The sequence below is a fragment of the Acinonyx jubatus genome, chromosome D4 (genome assembly GCF_027475565.1).
Source record: "Acinonyx jubatus isolate Ajub_Pintada_27869175 chromosome D4, VMU_Ajub_asm_v1.0, whole genome shotgun sequence".
NCBI classification, from domain to species: domain Eukaryota; kingdom Metazoa; phylum Chordata; class Mammalia; order Carnivora; family Felidae; genus Acinonyx; species Acinonyx jubatus.
Genome location: NC_069391.1, coordinates 51,512,361 through 51,537,938, shown reverse-complemented (window position 1 = coordinate 51,537,938; position 25,578 = coordinate 51,512,361). Strand labels below are relative to the sequence as shown.

The window sequence follows — 25,578 nt, the reverse complement described above, 5'->3', positions numbered from 1 at the left end:
TTCCCTACTCAAAACTATCCTCTCTGTTCCAATTTTATTGGGAGTCAGATCTAAAGTTCATAGGGCTTAAAAGGCGATATACTGCTTTATTCCCAGTGACTATTCTGTCCTCAGCCACCATTCTCCCCTTGTATGGACGTTACTATTTTGCTGTTCTTTGGCTACACCAATTGTGCTCTTGCCTCAGTATCTTTGCTCTTGCTACTTTTCCCAAAGCCTGGAAAACTCTTCCCTGAAATCTCTATGACTCTTAACTCCTTCCTTTAAGTTTCTGGTCACATATCTTTAAGGACAGTCATTTTTATAAAATAGCAACAACCTTCTTTTTGCTTCCCAGTTCTCTAAGACGAGGCATCCCTTTCTGCATTACCCTAGTTTATTGTTCTTATACATATAGCTAGTTGGCATACTATATATTCACTTATATATCATTTATTTTCAGCATCTATGAGCTAGAATGTTAATTCCATCAAGACGGCACTTGGTTTATTTTGTTTGCTGCCGTTCTCTATTCCCTAGAATGAAGTCGAGCATGTAATAAATGCTCAATAAACACTCATTAAGTGAATGATGGATTAATGTGTAAATGTGTGTTTGTTTGTTTTTTAGGTATTTATTCTGGTAGGTATTCTTTCAATCTGAGGATTCTATTTAATTCTAAAACATTCTCAGAAATTATCTCCTAAAAATACCGCTTTATCTTTCATCCCATTTTTTTTTTTGCTTCTGGAACTCTTTAGGCATATGCTGGGAGTTTCAAGTGAGACCTACATGTCTTAACTGTGTTTTTATATTTTTCATCTCATTTCTGTATGCAGTGTTCTGGATGAATTTCTCATTGTTATTATCCATTTCACTTACTCTCTTTTTACATCTAGTTTTGAGCTAAGCCCATTGAATTGTGTTTTGATTTAGTGGTTGTAATTTTTATTTGCAAGGTTTTCAATATATTTTTTAAGATCTATTTATTGTTTTTGTTTTTAATTGTAGTCATTCTTTTAGGTCATAAATCCTTACTTACTTTAAAGTCTTTATTTTTATTTATTTTTGAGAGAGACAGAGACAGCGTGAGTAGAGAAGGGGCAGAGTGAGGGGGAGAGAGAGAATCCCAAGCAGGCTCTGTGCTACTGAGCCTGATGTGGGCTTGAACTCACGGAACTGTGAGATCATGACCTGAGCTGAAACCAGGAGTCGGACACTTAAATGACTGAGCCACCCAGGCGCCCCTTAAAGTCTTTTTCAGTGTGTTGTGTTATTTTAATTTTGTCTAGAGTGATTGATTCTTTGAATGATTCAGTCAGTGTTTGCATGTGTTGTATGTGAATTTAGAGTGTGTGTTTTCTTCTTGTGTTTTGTTGGATTTTTTGTGATAAACCTTGAGTAGGAGGGTTGATGTTACTGTACTCTTATTCCTTTCTCCACTACCCTGCCTTGCCTAATGCCTTTTTTTCTCTAAAAATTTTGTGTTTGCCACTAAATTGTCACCCTCATCCCATCCTGAAATAGGTTTTATATTTGTAGTGTGAGGCTCTTAGCCAATAATGACACAGAGGATTTGTTAAATTTAGTACCTCAGCTATGGAGTGTTTTGGCTCAGTGCCTGATTGGGATTTTATCTATAAACGTTTGCCTTTCTAAACTTTCATATAAGCCTTAGTTCCAGGCAAGGGTGGGGAAAGACTTTTTCCAGACTCCTTTCAGAAGTTCGGGGCGCCACCCTAGTCTCTGGATTCAAACAATGAGCTTAGTTAGCTATGCTTCCCTATATTGGGCAGGGCACTTTCATTAGCAGTTACCCTCAGGAGCCAAGCTCTTTTTCACCTTAGCCCACATCTGGATCTGGACAGTACACAGCACCTTCATCCTTGTTTGTAGCATTGTATTTCTGTTTAGTTTGCAATCCTTAGAGACGTGGCTGTGTTTCCTTAATTTTTTCTTTTATGTTTTTCTAATAATAGTATCAACTTAGAGAACAGAGAATTGCCCCAAAGTGTGAACTTATTATGCTAGGTTATTGGAAGTCTAATTTAAAATTTTTTAAGTGTACTAGTGTATCATCTGAATTTATCTCTTAAACCAGTGTTGTGCTTTTCTGATTGGTGTCTCTTCATTCTGATATTCCTTTGTACCGTCTAGGGCCCTTGGCTTCATTTCACTGTTTCCCAGTTGAGGGTTCTTTTCTTCTAACTTTCCTGTATACTTTGTCACTCCTGAGTGATTTAAGTATAGATTTCTATTTATTTTACTTATTTTTAAAGTGATTTAAAATATAAATAATTGTCCGGTAAATTTTTATCCCGTTTTAAGTTGTTAAAACGTTATTAAAAGTTACTAGTAAGTCTCTAGTTCTCTTTTGAGTCTTTTACTTAAAAAAATGATATTTTATTCTTAATTTAATTGTGTGTATAAAGTGCTTATGTTAAGAACATACTGACTTTGGGTGCCTGGGTATCTCAATTGGTTAGGCTCTGATTTTGGCTCAGGTCATGATCTCGCGGTTTGTGAGTTTAAACCATGCATGAGGCTCTCTGTGGTCAGTGCAGAGCCTGCTTGGAATTCTCCCCGCCCCGTCCCTCCCCCACTTGCATTCTCTCTCTTTCAAAAATAAATAAACATTAAAAAATAAAGAACATATTGACTTATTTTAAATTGATGATAGAGTGGTTGTGATCAAGATTAAATGTGTTGCGTATTTTTTTTTTTAATCATGGATCTAAATCTGGAAACTAAACTGTTCTTTTGGTATGAAGTTGTCTTAGTTGTCAGCAGTTTGTAAGTTGTTGTCACTTGCCATATGGTTTCTGATTAATTCTGAAAGGGCTGTCAGCCCCAGATAATTTAATTTTCTATATTTTAAAGTGATACTCATTTTCAGGATGTAAAAATTTAAAGGATTAGCTACCAATTATAAGTAATAAACTCTCCCTTATTTTTCTTTGTAGAGAAAAACAGAAATCTGAAGCTAAAGACAGAAAAGTTTTAGAAATTCTGCAAGTGAAGGATGCTAAAATACAAGAATTGGAACAGGTTGGTGTAACAGAAAATACTAAGAATATTTTTTCAGGTAGTAGATATTTGCAATTACTTTTAAATAAAAAAAAATTCATTAAGAACATCAGGGTAATAATCTCAAACCATCACTATTTTGAAACTACTATGGCCAGATATTCTTCACTATTGTAATTTGCTTATAGCCTGTTGTCCGAATTAATGGGCTATGTCATTGATTCATTAAAATTCTTAAGATAGTGTTATGGTTTTATAGTAACTAGCAATTATTCATTGTTCTATTGAATTTTGCCTTTTATTATTACCAGTTATCATTGTATTATTAGCAGTATCATTGAAACTTGTAAATTTTCAGATGGTTTCATTCATAGAAAGGATCAACAAATAACAGGAATGATTCCATTTGATCTTTTGAAAACTGTGCTTTCTTATGTCTTATCTATAATCAATTATACAATTACATATATAATAAAATTATATGTAATTATATAATCAGGATATTATCACTGAAAAAATCCATGTTATCAGTGCTTCCCAGAACCATTTTCAAAGTATACACATCTCAAAAATGAAGGAGAAAGAAATTTATTGTAAGAATGGCCTCTATTGTGATAAAATACTTAAATTCATTTTGTACCCAATTGTTCCTTGTGGGCTAAATTGCCCATAATTCTTCTAGGGTAAATGGAGGCTCTTTTTGGAAACTATGATCTTTGAGTTTTGACTCTATTTTCCTTCCTAGCCAATTAAAGTTTTATGAGAACTTTGATCTAAGTTTGGTTATTGTTATAAAGTTGTTTTATCAAAAAACTTAAAGTGGAAGTTAACTTAGATAAAAGATCCAATTATTTTTATGTTCTCTACATCCATAGAATATCTTTCTAAAATGGAACGATGCATTCTTTTATGACATATAAGCTTGAAGTTTATACATTCTCCAATGTTGTGTTTTCCTCATAGGAAATATCATAATTGATACCATAATGGTAAAATTTTAGAAATAATATTTTAGTCTGTTTGCTCTGGGGGGGAAAATGTTGTGTTGTCTACCTGAATATCAAAAAACATTAAAATGGATTCTAAGATGGATAAATGCTGTTATATGCCTAGGCTAAGCTGCCTAATAGATATAACCATATGACTTAGAAGTGCCAAGTGTCATTTGTACTCACACTAGATTGAGAAAAACTAGCCATATTGGCCACCCCAAGATTCTGGAGGTTAGGGAAGATAAAGAACCAGACTGAGCAATCTATTCTTCAGTTACAGCTCTATTCTATGGAAGAGAATGCATTTTGCCACTCTTTGATATTCTTGGGTTTTAAGTTTGCAGTGAGTGCTTTAGGGAATGCTCAGGTTACCAGATCTAGATAGCTATAGCATACCATTTTTTAAAAATGTTGACTTTTAAAAATGATAGTATATTTCCCCTTTGCTAAATTCTTTTTGTGCTTCCTCTTTCTTGAGGGATATACTATTTAACTATTTACCTTTTTGAGCAGAATCACTTAGCTCGGGGATAAAATATTAAATTTCCATAAAAGAAATTATTTGTTTTTAGGCCTCCTAATTTTTTTTTAGAGGCCCTAATTTCTTTGCCAAAATCATGTATATTTTTGGTCAGTAATGGTTATAACTTTCTACAAAGTATAATATGTTAAATGTATATACTATTCTGTGATGGTACTTTGGAAAATTCAAAATTACAGTTCTTGCCTTTTTTTTTAATTTTTATTTTTTTAATTTTTTTTTCAAAGTTTTTTTTTCAATATATGAAGTTTATTATCAAATTGGTTTCCATACAACACCTAGCGCTCATCCCAAAATGTGCCCTCCTCAATAGCCATCACCCACCCTCCCCTCCGTCCCACCCCCCATCAACCCTCAGTTTGTTCTCAGTTTTTAGGAGTCTCTTATGCTTTGGCTCTCTTCCACTCTAACCTCTTTTTTTTTTCCTTCCCCTCTCCCATGGGTTTCTGTTAAGTCTCTCAGGATCCACATAAGAGTGAAACCATATGGTATCTGTCTCTTTCTCTGTATGGCTTATTTCACTTAGCATCACACTCTCCAGTTCCATCCACATTGCTACAAAGGGCCATATTTCATTCTTTCTCATTGCCACGTAGTACTCCATTGTGTATATAAACCACAATTTCTTTATCCATTCCTCAGTTGATGGACATTTAGGCTCTTTCCATAATTTGGCTATTGTTGAGAGTGCTGCTATAAACATTGGGGTACAAGTGCCCCTATGCATCAGTACTCCTGTATCCCTTGGGTAAATTCCTAGCAGTGCTATTGCTGGGTCGTAGGGTAAGTCTATTTTTAATGTTTTGAGGAACCTCCACACTGTTTTCCAGAGTGGCTGTACCAATTTGCATTCCTACCAACAGTACAAGAGGGTTCCCGTTTCTCCACATCCTCACCAGCATCTATAGTCTGCTGATTTGTTTATTTTGGCCACTCTGACTGGCGTGAGGTGATATCTGAGTGTGGTTTTGATTTGTATTTCCCTGATGAGGAGCGATGTTGAGCATCTTTTCATGTGTCTGTTGGCCATCCGGATGTCTTCTTTAGAGAAGTGTCTATTCATGTTTTCTGCCCATTTCTTCACTGGGTTATTTGTTTTTTGGGTGTGGAGTTTGGTGAGCTCTTTATAGATTTTGTATACTAGCCCTTTGTCCGATATGTCATTTGCAAATATCTTTTCCCATTCCATTGGTTGCCTTTTAGTTTTGTTGGTTGTTTCCTTTGCTGTGCAGAAGCTTTTTATCTTCATAAGTTCCCAGTAGTTCATTTTTGCTTTTAATTCCCTTGCCTTTGGGGATGTGTCAAGTAAGAAATTGCTACGGCTGAGGTCAGAGAGGTCTTTTCCTGCTTTCTCCTCTAGGGTTTTGATGGTTTCCTGTCTCACATTCAGGTCCTTTATCCATTTTGAGTTTATTTTTGTGAATGGTGTGAGAAAGTGGTCTAGTTTCAACCTTCTGCATGTTGCTGTCCAGTTCTCCCAGCACCATTTGTTAAAGAGACTGTCTTTTTTCCATCGGATGTTCTTTCCTGCTTTGTCAAAGATGAGTTGGCCATACGTTTGTGGGTCTAGTTCTGGGGTTTCTGTTCTATTCCATTGGTCTATGTGTTTGTTTTTGTGCCACTACCATGCTGTCTTGATGATTACAGCTTTGTAGTAGAGGCTAAAGTCTGGGATTGTGATGCCTCCTGCTTTGGACTTCTTCTTCAAAATTACTTTGGCTATTCGGTGCCTTTTGTGGTTCCATACGAATTTTAGAATTGCTTGTTCTAGTTTCGAGAAGAATGCTGGTGCAATTTTGATTGGGATTGCATTGAATGTGTAGATAGCTTTGGGTAGTATTGACATCTTGACAATATTTATTCTTCCAATCCATGAGCACGGAATGTTTTTCCATTTCTTTATATCTTCTTCAATTTCCTTCATAAGCTTTCTATAGTTTTCAGCATACATATCTTTTACATCTTTGGTTAGATTTATCCCTAGGTATTTTATGCTTCTTGGTGCAATTGTGAATGGGATCAGTTTCTTTATTTGTCTTTCTGTTGCTTCATTATTAGTGTATAAGAATGCAACTGATTTCTGTACATTGATTTTGTATCCTGCAACTTTGCTAAATTCATGTATCAGTTCTAGCAGACTTCTGGTGGAGTCTGTCGGATTTTCCATGTATAATATCATGTCATCTGCAAAAAGTGAAAGCTTAACTTCATCTATGCCAATTTTGATGCCTTTGATTTCCTTTTGTTGTCTGATTGCTGATGCTAGAACTTCCAACACTATGTTAAACAACAGCGGTGAGAGTGGACATCCCTGTCGTGTTCCTGATCTCAGGGAAAAAGCTCTCAGTTTTTCCCCATTGAGGATGATGTTAGCTGTGGGCTTTTCATAAATGGCTTTTATGATGTTTAAATATGTTCTTTCTTTCTCGAGGGTTTTTATTAAGAAAAGTTGCTGAATTTTGTCAAAGGCCTTTTCTGCATCGATTGACAGGATCATATGGTTCTTATCTTTTCTTTTATTAATGTGATGTATCACATTGATTGATTTGCGAATGTTGAACCAGCCCTGCATCCCAGGAATGAATCCCACTTGATCATGGTGAATAATTCTTTTTATATGCTGTTGAATTCGATTTGCTAGTATCTTATTGAGAATTTTTGCATCCATATTCATAAGGGATATTGGCCTGTAGTTCTCTTTTTTTACTGGGTCTCTGTCTGGTTTAGCAATCAAAGTAATACTGGCTTCATAGAATGAGTCTGGAAGTTTTCCTTCCCTTTCTATTTCTTGGAATAGCTTGAGAAGGATAGGTATTATCTCTGCTTTAAACGTCTGGTTGAACTCCCCTGGGAAGCCATCTGGTCCTGGACTCTTATTTGTTGGGAGATTTTTGATGACTGATTCAATTTCTTCGCTGGTTATGGGTCTGTTCAAGCTTTCTATTTCCTCCTGACTGAGTTTTGGAAGCGTGTGGGTGTTTAGGAATTTGTCCATTTCTTCCAGGTTTTCCAGTTTGTTGGCATATAATTTTTCATAGTATTCCCTGATAATTGCTTGTATCTCTGAGGGATTGGTTGTAATAATTCCATTTTCATTCATGATTTTATCTATTTGGATCATCTCCCTTTTCTTTTTAAGAAGCCTGGCTAGAGGTTTATCAATTTTGTTTATTTTTTCAAAAAACCAACTCTTGGTTTCGTTGATCTGCTCTACAGTTTTTTTAGATTCTATATTGTTTATTTCTGCTCTGATCTTTATTATTTCTCTTCTTCTGCTGGATTTAGGCTGTCTTTGCTGTTCTGCTTCTATTTCCTTTAGGTGTGCTGTTAGATTTTGTATCTGGGATTTTTCTTGTTTCTTGAGATAGGCCTGGATTGCAATGTATTTTCCTCTCAGGACTGCCTTCGCTGCATCCCAAAGCATTTGGATTGTTGTAATTTCATTTTCGTTTCTTTCCATATATTTTTTAATTTCTTCTCTTATTGCCTGGTTGACCCATTCATTCTTTAGTAGGGTGTTCTTTAACTTCCATGCTTTTGGAGGTTTTCCAGACTTTTTCCTGTGGTTGATTTCAAGTTTCATAGCATTGTGGTCTGAAAGTATGCATGGTATGATCTCAATTCTTGTATACTTATGAAGGGCTGTTTTGTGACCCAGTATGTGATCTAGCTTGGAGAATGTTCCATGTGCACTCGAGAAGAAAGTATATTCTGTTGCTTTGGGATGCAGAGTTCTAAATATATCTGTCAAGTCCATCTGATCCAATGTATCATTCAGGGCCCTTGTTTCTTTATTGACCGTGTGTCTAGATGATCTATCCATTTCTGTAAGTGGAGTGTTAAAGTCCCCTTCAATTACCACATTCTTATCAATAAGGTTGCTTATGTGTGTGAGTAATTGTTTTACATATTTGGGGGCTCCTGTATTCGGCGCATAGACATTTATAATTGTTAGCTCTTCCTGATGGATAGACCCTGTGATTATTATATAATGCCCTTCTTCATCTCTTGTTACAGCCTTTAATTTAAAGTCTAGTTTGTCTGATATAAGTATGGCTACTCCAGCTTTCTTTTGACTTCCAGTGGCATGATAAATAGGTCTCCATCCGTCACTCTCAATCTGAAGGTGTCTTCAGGTCTGAAATGAGTCTCTTGTAGACAGCAAATAAATGGGTCTTGTTTTTTTATCCATTCTGATACCCTATGTCTTTTGGTTGGCGCATTTAGTCCATTTACATTCAGTGTTATTATAGAAAGATACGGATTTAGAGTCATTGTGATGTCCGTAGGTTTCATGCTTGTAGCGATGTCTTAGGTACTTTGTCTCACAGGATCCCCCTTAGGATCTCTTGTAGGGCTGGTTTAGTGGTGATGAATTCCTTCAGTTTTTGTTTGTTTGGGAAGACCTTTATCTCTCCTTCTATTCTAAATGACAGACTTGCTGGATAAAGGATTCTCGGCTGTCTATTTTTTCTGTTCATCACATGGAAGATCTCCTGCCATTCCTTCCTGGCCTGCCAAGTTTCAGTAGAGAGATCGGTCCCGAGTCTTATAGGTCTCCCTTTATATGTTAGAGCATGTTTATCTCTAGCTGCTTTCAGAATTTTCTCTTTATCCTTGTATTTTGCCAGTTTCACTATGCTATGTCGTGCAGAAGATCGATTCAAGTTACATGTGAAGGGAGTTCTCTGTGCCTCTTGGATTTCAATGCCTTTTTCTTCCCCCAGATCCAGGAAGTTCTCAGCTATTATTTCTTTAAGTACCCCTTCAGCACCTTTCCCTCTCTCTTCCTCCTCTGGAATACCAATTATGTGTATATTATTTCTCTTTAGTGCATGACTTAGTTCTCTAATTTTCCCCTCATACTCCTGGGTTTTTTTTATCTCTCTTTTTCTCAGCTTCTTTTTCCATAATTTTATCTTCTCTCTCCTCTGCCTCTTCAATCCGAGCCGTAGTTGTCTCCATTTTATTTTGCAGTTCATTGATAGCATTTTTTAGCTCCTCCTGGCTGTTCCTTAGTCCCTTGATCTCTGTAGCAAGAGATTCTCTGCTGTCCTTTATACTGTTTTCAAGCCCAGCGATTAATTTTATGACTATTATTCTAAATTCACTTTCTGTTATACTGTTTAAATCATTTTTGATCAGTTCATTGGCTGTTGTTATTTCCTGGAGATTCTTCTGAGGGGAATTCTTCCGTTTTGTCATTTTGGATAGTCCCTGGAGTGGTGAGGACCTGCAGGGCACTTCCCCTGTGCTGTGGTGTATAACTGGAGTTGGTGGGCGGGGCCGCAGTCAGACCTGATGTCTGCCCCCAGCCCACCGCTGGGGCCACAGTCAGACTGGTGTGTGCCTTCTCTTCCCTTCTCCTAGGGGTGGGATTCACTGTGGGGTGGCGTGGCCTGTCTGGGCTGCTTGCACACTGCCAGGCTTGTGGTGCTGGGGATCTGGCGTATTAGCCGGGGTGGGTAGGCAAGGTGCACGGGGGCAGGAGGGTAGGCTTAGCTCGCTTCTCCTTAGGTGATCCACTTCAGGAGGGGCCCTATGGCAGCAGGAGGGAGTCAGATCCGCTGCTGGAGGTTTGGCTCCACAGAAGCACAGCGTTGGGTGTTTGCGCGGAGCGAGCAAGTTCCCTGGCAGGAACTGGTTCCCTTTGGGATTTTGGCTGGGGGATGGGCGAGGGCGATGGCGCTGGCGAGCGCCTTTGTTCACCGCCAAGCTGAGCTCTGTGGTCCGGGGCTCAACAACCCTTCCTCCCGTTGTCCTCCAGCCTTCCCGTTCTCCAAGCACAGCTGTTAGCTTATAACCTTCCAGATGTCAAGTCCTGCTTGCTGTCGGAACACAGTCTGTCCAGCCCCTCCGCTTTTGCAAGCCAGACTCTGTGGCTCTGCTTGGCCGGTGGGCCGCCCCTCCGCCCTGGCTCCCTCCGGCCAGTCCGTGGAGCGCGCACAGCCTCTCCGCCCTTCCTACCCTCTTCCGTGGGCCTCTCGTCTGCGCTTGGCTCTGGAGACTCCGTTCTGCTGGTCTTCTGGCAGTTTTCTGGGTTATTTAGGCAGGTTTAGGTGGAATCTAAGTGATCAGCAGGACGCGCGGTGAGCCCAGCATCCTCCTACGCCGCCATCTTCCCCATGAAAGCTTTTTTTAATTTTTGAAAGGATTTTTTATATTTATTTTTTACTAAAAATCTTTTTAATGTTTATTTATTTTTGAGAGCACGAGAGAGACACAGCATGAGCAGAGGAGGGGCAAAGAGAGACACAGAATCGGAAGCAAGCTGCAGGCTCTGAGCTGTCAGCCCAGAGGCCAACACGAGGCTGGAACTCACGAGCTGTGAGATCATGAACTGAGCTGAAACCAAGAGTTGGACACTTAACCAGCTCAGCCACCCAGGCTCCCCAGTTCTTGCCTTTAATGATTTTTAAATCCCTTTGAGGAGAAACGTGGGGATAAAAATAAGGTGCAAGTAACCATATTCTCCTACACTAGATTACAGGTTGTGAGAGGATGGGGAACCTCGTATACCCATTCACCTTTGTATACCTGACATCCAATGTTTACCATATTGCCTGGCTCAGAACAGATTCTCAGTGAATATTGTTGAATGAGTAATAATAATATTGTTATTATTATTTTATTAAGGTATAATTGACATATGGTATCCTGTTAGATTCAGGTATACATCATACTGATTTAATATTTTTATACATTATAGACTGATCCCCATAAGAAGTCTAGTTACTGTCATTATACCAAGTTATTGCAGTATTAAAGACTGTGCATTATATCCTCATGACTTATTTGTTGTATAACTGGAAGTTTGTACCTCTTAATTACTTTCACCTATTTCACCCATACCCTACCTCCCTCCCTTTTGGCAACTACCAGTTTATTCTCTGTATTTGTGAATCTGTTTCTGTTTTTTTGTTTTTTCATTTATTTTGTTTTCTTAGCTTCCATATGTAAGTGAAATGATATGGTATTTGTCTTTATCTGTATGACTTATTTTATTTAGCATAATAACCTCCAGGTCCATCCATGTCACAAATGGCAAGGTCTTATTCTTTTTTATTGCTGAGTAATATTCCACTGTATATATATCATATCTTTTCATCCATTTATCTCTCCATGGACACTTAGATTGCTTTAATATTTTGGTTATTGTAAATAATGGTGCAATAAACATAGGGGTTCATTTATCTTTTCAAAATAGTGTTTCATTTTGGGGGGTAAATATCTGGTAGTGAAATTACTGGATCATATGGTATTTTTATTTTTAACTTTTTGAAGAATCTGCATACTGCTTTCCACAGTGGCTGCACCGAGTTATATTCCTAACAGTGCATGAGGGGTCCCTTTTCTTATCATCCTCATCTGCACTTGTTATTTTTTGTTTTGTTGATATTAACCATTATGACAGGTTTGAGGTGATATCTCATTGTGATTTTGATTTGGATTTCCCTGATGGTCAGTGATGTTGAACATCTTCCATGTGTCTGTTGGCCATCTGTATATTTTCTTCAGACAAATGTCTGTTTCTTTATGTCTTCTACCCATTTTTAATTGTGTGTGTGTGTGTGTGTGTGTGTGTGTGTGTGTTTGCATTATGTTTTTTATAGGTTTGAATACTAACCCTCTATCAGATATGTTATTTGCAAATATCTTCTTCCATTCAGTAGATTCCTTTAGTTTTGTTGATGGTTTCCTTTGCTGTGCAAAGCTTTTTATTTTGATGCAGTCCCAATAGTTTATTTTTGCTTTTGTTTCCCTTGCCTCAGGAGACATATCTAGAAAAATGTTGCTATGGCTGATGTCAGAGAAATTGCTGCCTATGTTGTCATCTAGGATTTTTATGGTTTCAGGTCTCACATTTAGTTCCTTAATCCATTCTGAGGTTATTTTTGTGTATGTTGTAAGAAAGTGGTCCAGTTTCATTCTTTTGCATGTAGCTGTGCAGTTTTTCCAACACCATTTGTTGAAGAGACCATCTTTTTCCATTGTATATTCTTGCAATTGACTGTATAACTGTGGATTTATTTCTGGTCTTTCTTTTCTGTTACTTTGATCTATGTGTTTATTTAGTGCCAGTACCATACTGTTTTGATTACTACAGCTTTGTAATATAACTTGAAGTCTGGAGTTGTGATACCTCCAGTTTTGTTTTTCTTCTTCAAGATTACTGTGGCTCTTCAAGTCTTTTGTGGTTCCATACAAATTTTAGGATTGTTTGTTCTAGTTCTGTTAAAATGCTCTTGGTATTTTGATAGAGATTGCATTTAATCTATAGATTAATTTGGGTAGTATAGATATTTTAACAATAAATGTTCTCTCGTCCATGAGTATGGAATGTCTTTCCATTTCACTGTGTTGTCTTTCATCAGTGTTTTATAGTTTTTGGAGTACCAGTCATTCACCTCTTTGGTTAAGTGTATTCCTAGGTATATTATTTTGGGTGCAATTGTAAATGGGATTGTTTTCTTAATTTCTCTTTCTGCTTCTTTGTTATTAGTATATAGAAATGCAAAAGATTTTTTATATTGATTTTGTATCCTGCAACCTTACTGAATTCATTTATCAGTTCTAGTAATTTTTTAGTGGAGTCATTCAGATTTTTATTAGTTTCATGTCATCCCCAAATAATGAAAGTTTTACTCTTTCCTTACCAAGTTGGATGGCATTTACTTCTTTTTTTGTTGTCTGATTAGTGTGGCTAGGACTTCCATTACTACGTTGAATTAAGTGGTGAGAGTAGACATCCTTGTCTTGTTCCTGATCTTCAAGGAAAAGGTCTTAGTTTTTCACCACTGAATATGATGTTTAGCTGTGGATTTTCATATGTAGCCTTTAATATGTTGAGGTATGTTCACTCTAAACCTACTTGTTGAGGGTGTTTATTCTGAATGGATGTTGTACTTTGTCAAATGCTTTTTCTGCATCTTTTGAAATGACCATACGGTTTTGATTCTTTCTCTTGTCAATATGATGTTTACTGACTTGTGAATATTGAGCCACCCTTGTATCCCTGAAATAAATCCCACTTGATCATGGTAAATTATTGTTTAAATGTATTGTTGGATTCGTTTGCTAATATTTTGTTGCAGATTTTTGCATCTGTGTTCATCAGAGATATTGGCCTGTAGTTCTTTTTGTAGTGTCTATATGGTTTTAGTATGATGGTAATGCTGTCCTCCTAGAATGAATTTGGAAGACTTCCTCCCTCTTCTATTTTTTGGACTAGTTTGAGAAGAATAGATACTAATTCTTCTTTAAATGTTTGGTAGAATTCACTTGTGAAGCTCTCTGGTTCTGGACTTTCGTTTGTTGTGAGTTTTCTGATTCAATTTCCTTGCAGCTAATTGGTCTATTTTCTATTTCTTCCTGAGTCAGTTTTAGGAAGTTATATGTTTCTAAGAATGTGTTTATTCTAGAATGTATTTCCAATTTCTTGCCATATAATTTTTCATGGCATTCTTTTAAAATCCTTTGTATTGCTGTGGTGTTGGTTGTTATTCCTCCTCTTTCATTTATGATTTTATTAGTCCTCTCTCTTAAAAAAATTTTTTTGATGAGTCTGGCTAAAGGTTTGTCAATTTTATTGATCTTTTCAAAGAAACAACTCCTGGTTTCATTGATCTATTTTATTATTATTGCTTTTTTTAGTTTTTATTTTCTATATTTCTGCTCTAATCTTTATTATTTCTTTCCTTCTACTAGTTTTGGGGTTTGTTCTTCTTTTTCTTGCTTCTATAGGTTTAAGGTTAGGTTGTAATTGAAATTTTTCTTGCTTCTTGATGGAAGCCTATATTCTTATGAACTTCCCTCTTACAACTGCTTTTGCTACATCCCAAAGATTTTGGATGGTTGTGTTTTCATTTTCATTTATCATCATGTAGTTTCTGATTTCCTCTTTGAATTCTTGGTTGACCCATTCACTGTTTAGTAGCATGTTATGTAACTTTCATGTACTTATGTTGTTTCCAGATTTTTTTCTTTTTTTTAATGTTTATTTATTTTAGAGAGAGAGAGACACACAATGTGATTGGGGTAGGGGCAGAGAGAGAGGGAGACATAGAATCTGAAGCAGGCTCCAGGCTTCGAGCTGTCAGCACAGAGCAAGACGCAGGGCTTGAACTCACAAACCTTGACATCATGACCTGAACCAAAGTTGAATGGTTAACCAACTGATCCATGCAGACACCCCTTTCCAGATTTTTTTCTTAAGGTTCTTTTCTTGTCTTATAGCATTGTCGTCAGAAAACATGCATGGTATGACTTTGATTCTTTGAATTAGTTGAGACTTGATTTGTGGCCTAATATGTGATCTGTTCTGGAGAACGTCCCATGTGCATTTGAAAATGGTGTGTATTGTGTTGTTTTAGGCTGGAATGTTTTGAATGTATGTTAGATCCATCTGGTTGATTCTCTGTTTGGATGATCTATCCATCGATGTAAGTGGGGTGCTAAAGTCCCCTATTATTATTGTATTACTATTGATTATTTCCTTTATGTTTGTTGTTATTAGCAGCTTTATGTGTTTGGCTGATTCCATGTTGTGTGCATAAATATTTATAAATGTTATATATTCTTGTTAGGTTGTGTCCTTTATGATTATATAGTGTTCTTGTTTGTCTCTTACTACATTCTTTGTTTTAAAGTCTATTTTGTTCAATATAAGTATTGCTGCCCAACTTTCTTTTAAATTCCATTTACATGATACATGTTTTTCCATGTTTTTACTTTCAATCTACATGTGTCTTCAGTTCTGTAATGAGTCTCCTATCGGCAGCCTATGGGTGGGTCTTGCTTTTTTATCCAGTCTGTCATCCTATGTCTTTTGATTAGAGTGTTTAGTTAATTTACATTCAAAGTAATTATTGATAGGTATGTACTTATTGCTATTTTGTTACTTGCTTTATGGTTGTTTTGTAGTTCTTTTCTATTCTTCTCTTGCTCTTTTCTCTCACAATTTGCTGGCTTTCGTTGGTGATATACTTGGATTCCTTTCTCTGCATTTTTTTCATATCTGTTATGGTGTTTGATTTGTGGTTACCCTTAGGTTATATACCTAATACCATTAGGTATATAACATTTTGTGCATATAGCAGTTTATATTATATTGATTGTCACTTATGTTTGAAGTCATTTGTTTCTTCTCTCTCCTGCCAAATTTTAGGTACATTGTGTCATACTTCACATCCTTTTATTTTGTGAATCCCTTGACTGAATTTTACAGATGTACTCATTTTTATTGCTTTTGTGCATCCTACTTTTCTTACTCCTAGCTATGGCCTTTCCTTACCATTCAGAGTCCCCTTTAACATTTCTTACAGGCTGGTTTCGTGGTGATGAATTCTTTTAACATTTTTTGTCTGGGAAGCTCTTGGTCTCTCCTTCTGTTCTGAATGATAGATTTCTAGATAGAATATTTATGGCTGCAGGTTTTTTTCTTTCAGCACTTTGAATATATCATGCCACTCCCTTCTGACCTGAAAAGTTTCTGCTAAAATCAGCTGATAGCCTTATGGGGTTTCCCTTGTATTAACTGTTTTCACTTGCTGCTTTTAAAATTCTCTATCATTACTTTTTGCCATTTTTATTATTACATGTCATTGTGTGGACCTCGTTGAGTTGATTTTGTTGGGGGCTCTCTGTGCCTCATGGGTCTGGGTCTCTGTTTCCTTCCCCAGATTTGGGCAGCTTTGAGCTGTTATTTCTTCAAATAAAAATTCTGTCCCCTTTTTTCTCTGTTCTGTTCTTCTAGGATCCCTATAATAGGAGTGTTATTACACTTGATGGAGTTGCTGAGTTCCCTCAGCATTGTATTATTATTTTTTGCTCTCTCTACTTATCAGCTTCATTACTATCCATTACTCTTTCCTCCAGATCTCTGATTTGTTCATCTTCTTCCTCTAGTCTCCTGTTTATACCATCTAGTGTATTTTTAATTTTAGTTATTGAGTTCTTCTTCTCTGTTTGGTTCTTTTTTATGTTGTTTGTCTCTTTCTTAAGGGTCTCACTGAGGTCCTCCACTCCCACTCTTTTTTCAAGTCCATTGAGTATCTTTATGATCATTACTTTAAATTCTCTATCAGGCATATCACTCATTTCCATTTCATTTAGGTTTCTTGCTGTGATTTTGTCCTATTCTTTTATCTGGGACATATTCCTCTGTCTCCTCATTTTGTCTATCTCTCTGTGTCTGTTTGTATGTATTAAGAAAGTCAGCTACATTTCTTGCTCTTGAAGTAGTGGCCTTATAAAGAAGTCTCGTAGTGCCTTGCAGTGCATTGTCCCCTGGTCACAAGAACCTGGCTCTTCAAAGGAGTCTCTTATGTGTGGTGCTTGTGTCCTACTGTTGTGGCTGAGCCTCTTTTGCCTTTCAGTCCAGTTGTCTGCCATGGTTCTCTTTGCCTGTTGTTGGCAGGATTTGGTCCCTGTGTTGTTGTTGAGCCAGTCTTGGGGCCACCTTGGGCTTGAGTTGAGTCAGACTAGGCATTTGCCAGAGATGTAGTAGCACTGAACTCAGATTGCTTTCCCTATATTGTTCCCTGAGAAGCTTTCGCTGCTGAGGACCTGCAGTCAAACCAGATTATCTTCTCCCAATCCACTCCTGGGGCTCCAGCCCCTGGTGTGTGTGGTTCTTCCCCTCTCCTTGGAACAGTAGTAACTTTGGAGTGGTACTGGCTCCTATTCAGTCTACTGACACATTGCTAGGCTTGTGGTACTGCTTTTGATAGGCTCCTGCTAAGGATGTATTGGAAGGGACAGGTCTGCAGGAGAACAAGGGGGCAGGGAGCACAGTGTTAGCAAGGTTTATACAGGTCTGCTGTGCAAGGGGACCTGGAGCTGCTTTAGAAAATGGCTGTAGGATTAGAGGGGTTGAGTCCATAGGAGAATGTGGGGGCAGGGCACACAGAGTGCCAGCAAGGTCCAAACCTGTCCATTGGAGGAGGGGACCCACAGCTGCCCAGAATGCCTGCCAAGGTTGGAGGGTGTAGATCCACAAAAGCATGGTTGGGGGTCAGTAGGAAGGGAGATGTGTGCTGTTAGCAATCTAGGTGGAGAGTTTTGGGGCAACACTGATTCCAGCAGGTTTCTGTATGTCTAGACTGGTGGAGAGAGAAATGGCACCAGCTAACTCCTTTGTTCCTGGAGAAGTCTCCCAAAGATCTCTGCCCCTCCAGCACAGCCTCTGAGATTAGTAAAGAAATCTTTTCCCAAATACCCCAGACATTTTTCAAATGCTGCTTCTGGGCTGTATCTCTGCGGGCCTCTTTGTTGTGCTGTCTCTAAGGTGGGGAATCCTCTTGCCCTCTTGGCTCTCCTAGAGCCAAGCCTGATGGTTTTTGAAGTTCCAGGTGTTAAGCCCCACTGATTGTAAGAACTCATGAAATTATGCCCCTCTGTTTTTTGAAGCCAAATGTTATAGGGATTGTCTTCCCCCTGTAGGTTCCCTGCACCTGGTATGAGGTTCTGTTTGTTTGGTCTCTCCAATACTGCAGAGTCTGTCCTTCCCACTTACAGCCCTCTTGGTCCTTTTAGCTCCCAACCACATCTCTGCCCTTCCTACCTTCTTAAATGTAACCTCTTCTCTGAATTTAGCTGTGGAAAGTCTGTTCTGCCAATCTTCAGGTTATTTTCTGGGTTATTACATTGATATGGATGTTATCTAATTGTATTTGTGGGACAAGGTGAGCATAGGATTCTCCTATATTCCCTGGAAGTAAGTTTTGACTCAATCTATATACATTTTTACCTTTTTTTTAAGTTTATTTATTTATCTTTGAGCAAGATGGGGGGGAGAAAGAGTCCATGCACCCATGCACGGGAGAGAGACACAGAGAGAGAGAGAGAGAGAGAGAGAGAGAGAGAGAGAATATCCCAAGCAGGCTCTGTGCTGTCAGCATGGAGCCTGACATGGGGCTCAATATTGCAAACCGTGAGATTATGACCCAAGCCAAAATCAAGAGTCAGACACTTAATCAACTGAGCCACCCAGGTACCCACATCTTTACTTTTTTCAAGGTAGGTTTATCCCATCTGCATTTCTTGATATAACATACTTATTTGGTCTTTGTTCAATGACTAAACTTATGCTTTCTGTTTTTAATGTTTTCTTAGCTTTTTACATTTGCTGTATTTTTCATTTGTGTTATGTTTGTGGGTATGTGTGTGCATGCATTTTTGTGTTGATAGTTTGGGAGGTTTAGAGTCTATATCAGTTCTTTTCATGACTAAGTTTATTACTTTATATTTAATGATATACTTCTTAATTCTAACATATTCTGAAAAATCTATATAATACACCTCAACTGCACACTGTAAGATAAGATAAGAAAATTTGTATATTTTTATTTATTCACGTGTTTTTTCCCTGAATTTTAAAGTGAACTTGCAGAGAGTAAAAGACCTGTATGTTGAAAACTATAGAAAGCTTATGAAAGAAATTGAAGAAGATACAAAGAAATGGAAAAACATTCCATGCTCATGGATTAGAAGAATAAATATTGTTAAAATGTCAATACTACCCAAAGCTATCTACACATTCAATGCAATCCCAATCAAAATTGCACCAGCATTCCTCTCAAAGCTAGAACAAGCAATCCTAAAATTTGTATGGAACCACAAAAGACCCAGAATAGCCAAAGTAATTTTGAAGAAGAAGACCAAAGCGGGAGGTATCACAATCCCAGACTTTAGCCTCTACTACAAAGCTGTAATTATCAAGACAGTATGATTACAGACACAAAAACAGACACATAGACCAATGGCATAGAATAGAGACCCCAGAATTGGACCCACAAAAGTATGGCCAACTAGTCTTTGACAAAGCAGGAAAGAATATCCAATGAAAAAAGATAGTCTCTTTAACAAATAGTGCTGGGAGAACTGGACAGCAACATACAGAAGAATGAAACTAGACCACTTTCTTACACCATTCACAAAAATAAACTCAAAATGGATGAAGGACCTGAATGTGAGACAGGAAACCATCAAAACCCTAGAGGAGAAAGCAGGAAAAAACCTCTCTGACCTCAGCCGCAGCAATTTCTTACTTGACACATCCCCAAAGGCAAGAGAATTAAAAAGCAAAAATGAACTATTGGGACCTCATCAAGATAAAAAACTTCGACACTGCAAAGGAAACAATCAGCAAAACTAAAAGGCAACTGATGGAATGGGAAAAGATATTTGCAAATGACATATCGGACAAAGGGCTAGTATCCAAAATCTATAAAGAACTCACCAAACTCCACACCTGAAAAACAAATAATCCAGTGAAGAAATTGGCAGAAGACATGAGTAGACACTTCTCTAAAGAAGACATCCAGATGGCCAGCAGACACATGAAAAGATGTTCAACGTCACTCCTCATCAGGGAAATACAAATCAAAACCACACTGAGATACCACCTTGTGCCAGGAAGAGTGGCTAAAATGAACAAATCAGGAGACTATAGATGCTGGCGAGGATGTGGAGAAACAGGAACCCTCTTGCACTGTTGGTGGGAATGCAAACTGGTGCAGCCACACTGGAAAACAGTGTGGAGGTTCCTCAAACAATTAAAAAATAGATCTACCCTATGACCCAGCCATAGCACTGCTAGGAATTTACCCAAGGGATACAGGAGTACTGATGCATAGGGGCACTTGTACCCCAATGTTTATAGCAGCACTTTCAAGAATAGCCAAAGTATGGAAAGAGCCTAAATGTCCATCAACTGACAAATGGATAAAGAAGATGTGGTTTATATATACAATGGAATACTGCTTGGCAATGAGAAAGAATGAAATCTGGCCATTTGTAGCAACGTGGATGGAACTGGAGGGTATTATGCTAAGTGAAATCAGTCAGGCAGAGAAAGACAGATACCATATGTTTTCACTTATATGTGGATCCTGAGAAACTTAACAGAAGACCAGGGGGAGGGGAAGGGGGGGAAAAGTTGCAGAGAGGGAGGTAGGCAAATCATAAGACTCTTAAATACTGAGAACAAACTGATGGTTGACGGGGGGGGGGGGGGGGGTAGGGGAGAAGGGAAAGTGGGTGATGGGCATTGAGGAGGGCACCTGTTGGGATGAGCACTGGGTGTTATATGGAAACCAATTTGACATAAATTATATTTAATATAAAAAACAAAAAATAAATAAAAGCATCAGGCTAAAAAAATAAAATGTTCTCACTTTAAAAGCAAAAAAAAAAAGGAGTCTGGACATAGCTAGATTGTCTGTTCAGTATCTCATGGTTGTACTCAGCGTTTCATTTCGGCTTGCTCTTATCTGGAGGCTTGATTTGGGAAAAATCTGCTTCTAAGCTCATTCAGGTTGCTGACAGTATCCATGTCTTTGTAATTTTAAGACTGAAGTCCTAAATGGGGCCAAACTCTGTATTAGTCAGGGTTCTTCAGAGAAGCAGAAGTGATAGAGGTATATGCATATGTGTGTGTATCTACCTATATCTGTCTTTCTAGAAAGAGAGATTGATTTGAAGGCATTGGCTCATGCAGTTTGGGGCTGGCAAGTCTGATTTATGCAAGACTGGCTGGCAGGGTGGAGACCCAGGAAGAGTTGATTTTGCAACTCAATCAGAAAGCATTGTGGAGGCAGAATTCCTTCTTCCTCAGAAGACTATAGCCCTTTGTTTTATCATCTTCAGTTGACTGGATGAAGCCCAGGCACATTATGGAGAGGTTATCTGCTTAACTCAAAGTCACTGATTTAAATATTAATCATACCTGAAAAATATGTTCACAGCAACATCTAGACTTGTGTTTTATCAAAAACTTGATACCATGGGGAGCCTGGGTGGCTCAGTTGATTGGGCTTTTGACTTCAGCTCAGGTCAGGATCTCACAGTTCATGGGTTCGAACCCTGTGTTGGGCTCTGTGCTGACAGCCAAGAGCCTGGAGCCTGCTTCCAATTCTGTGTCTCCCCCTCTAACCCTCCCCTGCTTGCACTCTGTCTCTCTCTCTCTCTCTTTCTCAAAAATAAAAATAAACATTAAAAAGAAATTAAAAAAAAACTAGATACCATGGGTACTATGGCATACGCAAGTTGACACTTAAAATTAACTAAATGGGTAAAAAGTAGTGAGGTGAATAGGCCTTTACTGTGAGGTTTTCTGTTTATCTGGCTAGGGCTTAGGCTGTGTTTACCGTTTGCTGTAGTTGTATGTTTCAGAGGCTAAACTTTGTTTTGCTGTCCTTTTTTTGGGTTTTTCTACAAGCTTCTTAAGTACTGTCTGAGATGCACAGTTTTTTTTTCCATTGTGTTCCCTTGTTATACAGAAGCCCTATTGGCATGGTGGTCCAGTGTCAGGGGGAGATGAAGTATTCTATACTCTGATTAGGTTTCAATCTTTTAGTGAGCTTGTGTCCCTACAATGTGACCTTCACAAGTGCTTCTGTTTCTCCCCCCTCCCTTGGATTATTAGGAAGGCTAGAGGGTGTTGGAGTTAGGTATTTCCCTTTAGCCAGGTTGATTTGGCTCTGGTGAAAGTCACCTAAAATTGGGCTTTTTTGGGCTTTTTAACTGTTAAAACTTGTCTACTTTGATCCTCCAGCAATCTGTTAATTACAGATTAAATTTTTCTACCCTGGTAGTGGTTTCCATGGATTTTACTGCTCCTGGGCTCCTGCTCTGGTATATTGCCATTCTCTTTATATATGTTTCTCTAGTTTTTGGAACAGCAGTTTGCTCTATGTCCCCAATTCTCTGGTAGATCCAAAAAGAGTTTTTGAGTTTTAATTAGTTCAACTTTTTCCATGTTGTGTAATCAGGAGAGATGACTTCCAAGTGCCTTACATGCTTGAGTGGAACCTGGAAGTTTCTCCATTGTGTTTTTATTAAGTAGCTCTTAATTTTTAAGACTTACAGCCTGTGGAATAGAGTTAACACTTAAGGATGACAATTCCGGGGGTACTTGGGTGGCTCAGTCAGTTAAGAGTCTGACTCTTGATTTTGGCTTAGGTCATGATCTCACAGTTTATGAGTTCAAGCCCTGCATCAGGCTCTGTGCTGACAGCATGGAACCTGTTTGGAATTCTCTCTCCCCCTCTGCTCCTTGCAGAGCACATGTGCATTCTCTCTCTCTCTCTCTCTCAAAATAAATAAATAAACTTAAAAAAATAACAATTCCTATAGCTTATTTAAGTCTTACTTAGGTATCCAGTCAAGTTTCTAGGAAGTTGTGTGCATGCCGCACACACACACACATACTCACACAGTTTTTTAGCTGGTTGCAGAAAAAACTTTCATAAGAGTGCAATCTAATATTATAACTTATATTTTATTGATGATAGTGTAAAACATTGCCTGTAACTTTTTTGATAAGATACTGCCTTAGCTTTGTCACAAATAGTTATAAAATAAATCATGTAATAAATTCTCCTTCTAGTATTACATTAGATAACTCTGCTAACAGCCTAGTATATTGTATTTGATTAGATGATGATTGTTCTTTAACGTTATATCCCTGCCCCCACCCTTTTTTTTCTTTTACCTTATAGGAAGCTCAGAAATAAGTTTTGGTTCTCAGTTACAGTTAGATCTCTTACCTTTTCCTTTTTCTCGCTTTACCGTTGTTTTAGTTGTTATGGCTTCATAACTTGTGTTTTTTATTAAAACTTTCATGCCTACTTGAAAGTAGGTCATATAAATAATACATTAACTATGCTGAAGTATTGCTCGATAGAATTTTAGGTCTTATGCTGCTGCCCCTCCTTTCCCCTTTTTTCTGCGTCATACTCTTTATCATCCTCATCTTACTCCATAGACTTCTCTTGACCGTGATGTGAATTATTCATTTCATGTCTTATCCATAATAAATTATTTGTTCCAGACATATTTTCTCTTGTCACCCTTTATGGTTTATGGTTCCTCAGCGTTCTATTTGCTAGTTTAATATTAACTCAAGCCATACCATTCAAAATGTACTCTATCCAGAGAAGTTTGTTGAAAAGTTTCATTAAGCTAAATTTTAAAATGAACTGTAGCTGTATATACCTGTGATTTCATTATTTAAAGTAGATCTCGAAGAGCATATTTCATTAGGAAAATATTTTGCGTTATACAAAATTTCATAGTTCTTGAAAGGTTTGATTTATCGGGTTGTCTTTTATTGGGAGTGCATCTTTGTCTTAATTATTACTTTCATGATTATTTAACATAATATCAGATTTATCAAACTATAAGAATATTGATAGTTTGGGTTAACTAATTTCTCACTGCATTATACTTCTTTATTTAAAAATTAAGTCTATATTTGTCCTTGTTGATTGTTAAATTCACTCAAATGCCAGAATTCAAATTATTAAATAATTGTTATGAAAGGGCTTGCTGGTGGTGTTTGTCAGTTCCTGTTAAGGTTAGCTGACATGAATGGACAAGCCCTTCTAAAACTTAAATCATTTGCTTCAGTGTTCTTTCCTTCCTAAAGTCTAAATAATTTCCAGAATAGATGAAGATGCTCAAGTGTTGTCAGTTCTCTTTTCAAAGGAGAGGTCTCTAGATAGCCTGTAAACAGTCTTAGTGTTCACATGATTGAATTTTTCATTCTATGTCAATGTCATTCATAAACATTTACTAATCTGTTTTGGAAAACATTATGAGTACATAGATAGTGTGTAATGTGTCAAATTAATAATATGGGCAAGACAGAAATCTAGAAAAGGCAGAAATTACTTTAACATTTGGGGAAGCCTTCATGGAGAGAGGTGGAAATTGAATCTTGAAGGAGGTAACATTTAGATGAGAATAGAAAAATGGGCTATGAGTTGTGGATGGGCCACATTTATGCATCTATTTTTAAGCTGTTTGATTGATGTCAGGCACACCTTGATATGCCCTAACAATTCAAATGGGAAACAAAAATTAGAACTATGTTGAGGAGCCGTGTATACCTACTGGATTTGTAAAACATACCACGCCTGAGAGTCAAGTGTTGGTGTAGCTGTGGAACTGAGAGAACACTTGAAGTGCTTGTAGCCTATGACTTAGCAGTTTTACCCCCAAATATATTCTTAAGCAATGTTTTTCAAACATTTATTAATATGACCCCTACACTGAAAAAAAAACATTTTCCCTAATGACCCCAGTGCACCCACAATGAAATAAAAATTTCATATAATAATAGTTCTTACTATGTGTAATAAAGGTAAAATATAATAAAGTATGTATCAAATATGAATTTCATAATATTTAAATAAAACAAATCAAAAACAAAATTTAAGAGCAATTTAATGTGTCTGCTTCTTTCATAATTCTATTCCTTTGGCATAGTTTTTTTGCTAAGAATTTATGCTTACATTTTTGATATTTTCTATTGTATTCTATTCCAGTTTTTAAAAATGCTGATTGTGATGACTAAATTGATTTAATGACCCATTACTCGATTGCAATCTGTAGTTTGAAAAATATTGCTTGGAAGAAATTCTTGCTCATCTGTATCAGGAGACATGTTTAAGAGTGTTTATAGCAGCATTGTTTGTATACCCCTTTTCCCAAAATGGGAAGCAGCTGAAATATACACTGACAAGAGATAGATAAATATATTATAGTATATTTATATAATAGAATAATACTATACACCAAGGTAATTGAATTGCAGCTACACCTATCAATATGGATGAATTTGGGAACATATGTTGAGCAAAAAATAGCAAATCACAGAATATGTGTAGTATGATTTAATTTGTATAAAGTTCAAAAGTAAGGTAAACTGTATAATATATCAAATAGGGATATTTATGTCTCCAAACTATAAAGAAAGGCCAGACAAGGATAAAAACCAAAATTGTAAGACAGTGCTTTGCCCTGAAGGCTATAGAAATGTCAGAGGATCGGGGGACCTACAGAGGACTTCAAAGGCAATGGTAGAGTTGTGTGTCTTAATTGAGTGGTTGTGGATACAAGGCTGCTGTTTTTACTCTGCTCTTAATACCTTTATATATATTTATCACAGATTATTTTTGTATGTATCCAGTATTTAAAATATTTTTAATTTGAAGTAAAGTAAAATCAACACTTAACATTACAGCTTAAAAA

At 37.3% G+C, this 25,578-nt stretch overlaps 1 protein-coding gene across 7 annotated transcripts in view; it reads left to right on the top strand.

Moving 5' to 3' along the window:
• CNTLN (centlein) overlaps positions 1-25,578 on the top strand; it is a 311,458-nt gene that overhangs the window by 76,377 nt on the left and 209,503 nt on the right. For all 7 annotated transcript variants that reach the window (XM_053205061.1, XM_053205064.1, XM_053205063.1 and 4 more), the window contains exon 3: positions 2,943-3,027. In XM_053205061.1, coding sequence (XP_053061036.1) covers positions 2,943-3,027 — 85 coding nt within the window. The remainder of the gene's footprint in view (positions 1-2,942; positions 3,028-25,578) is intronic.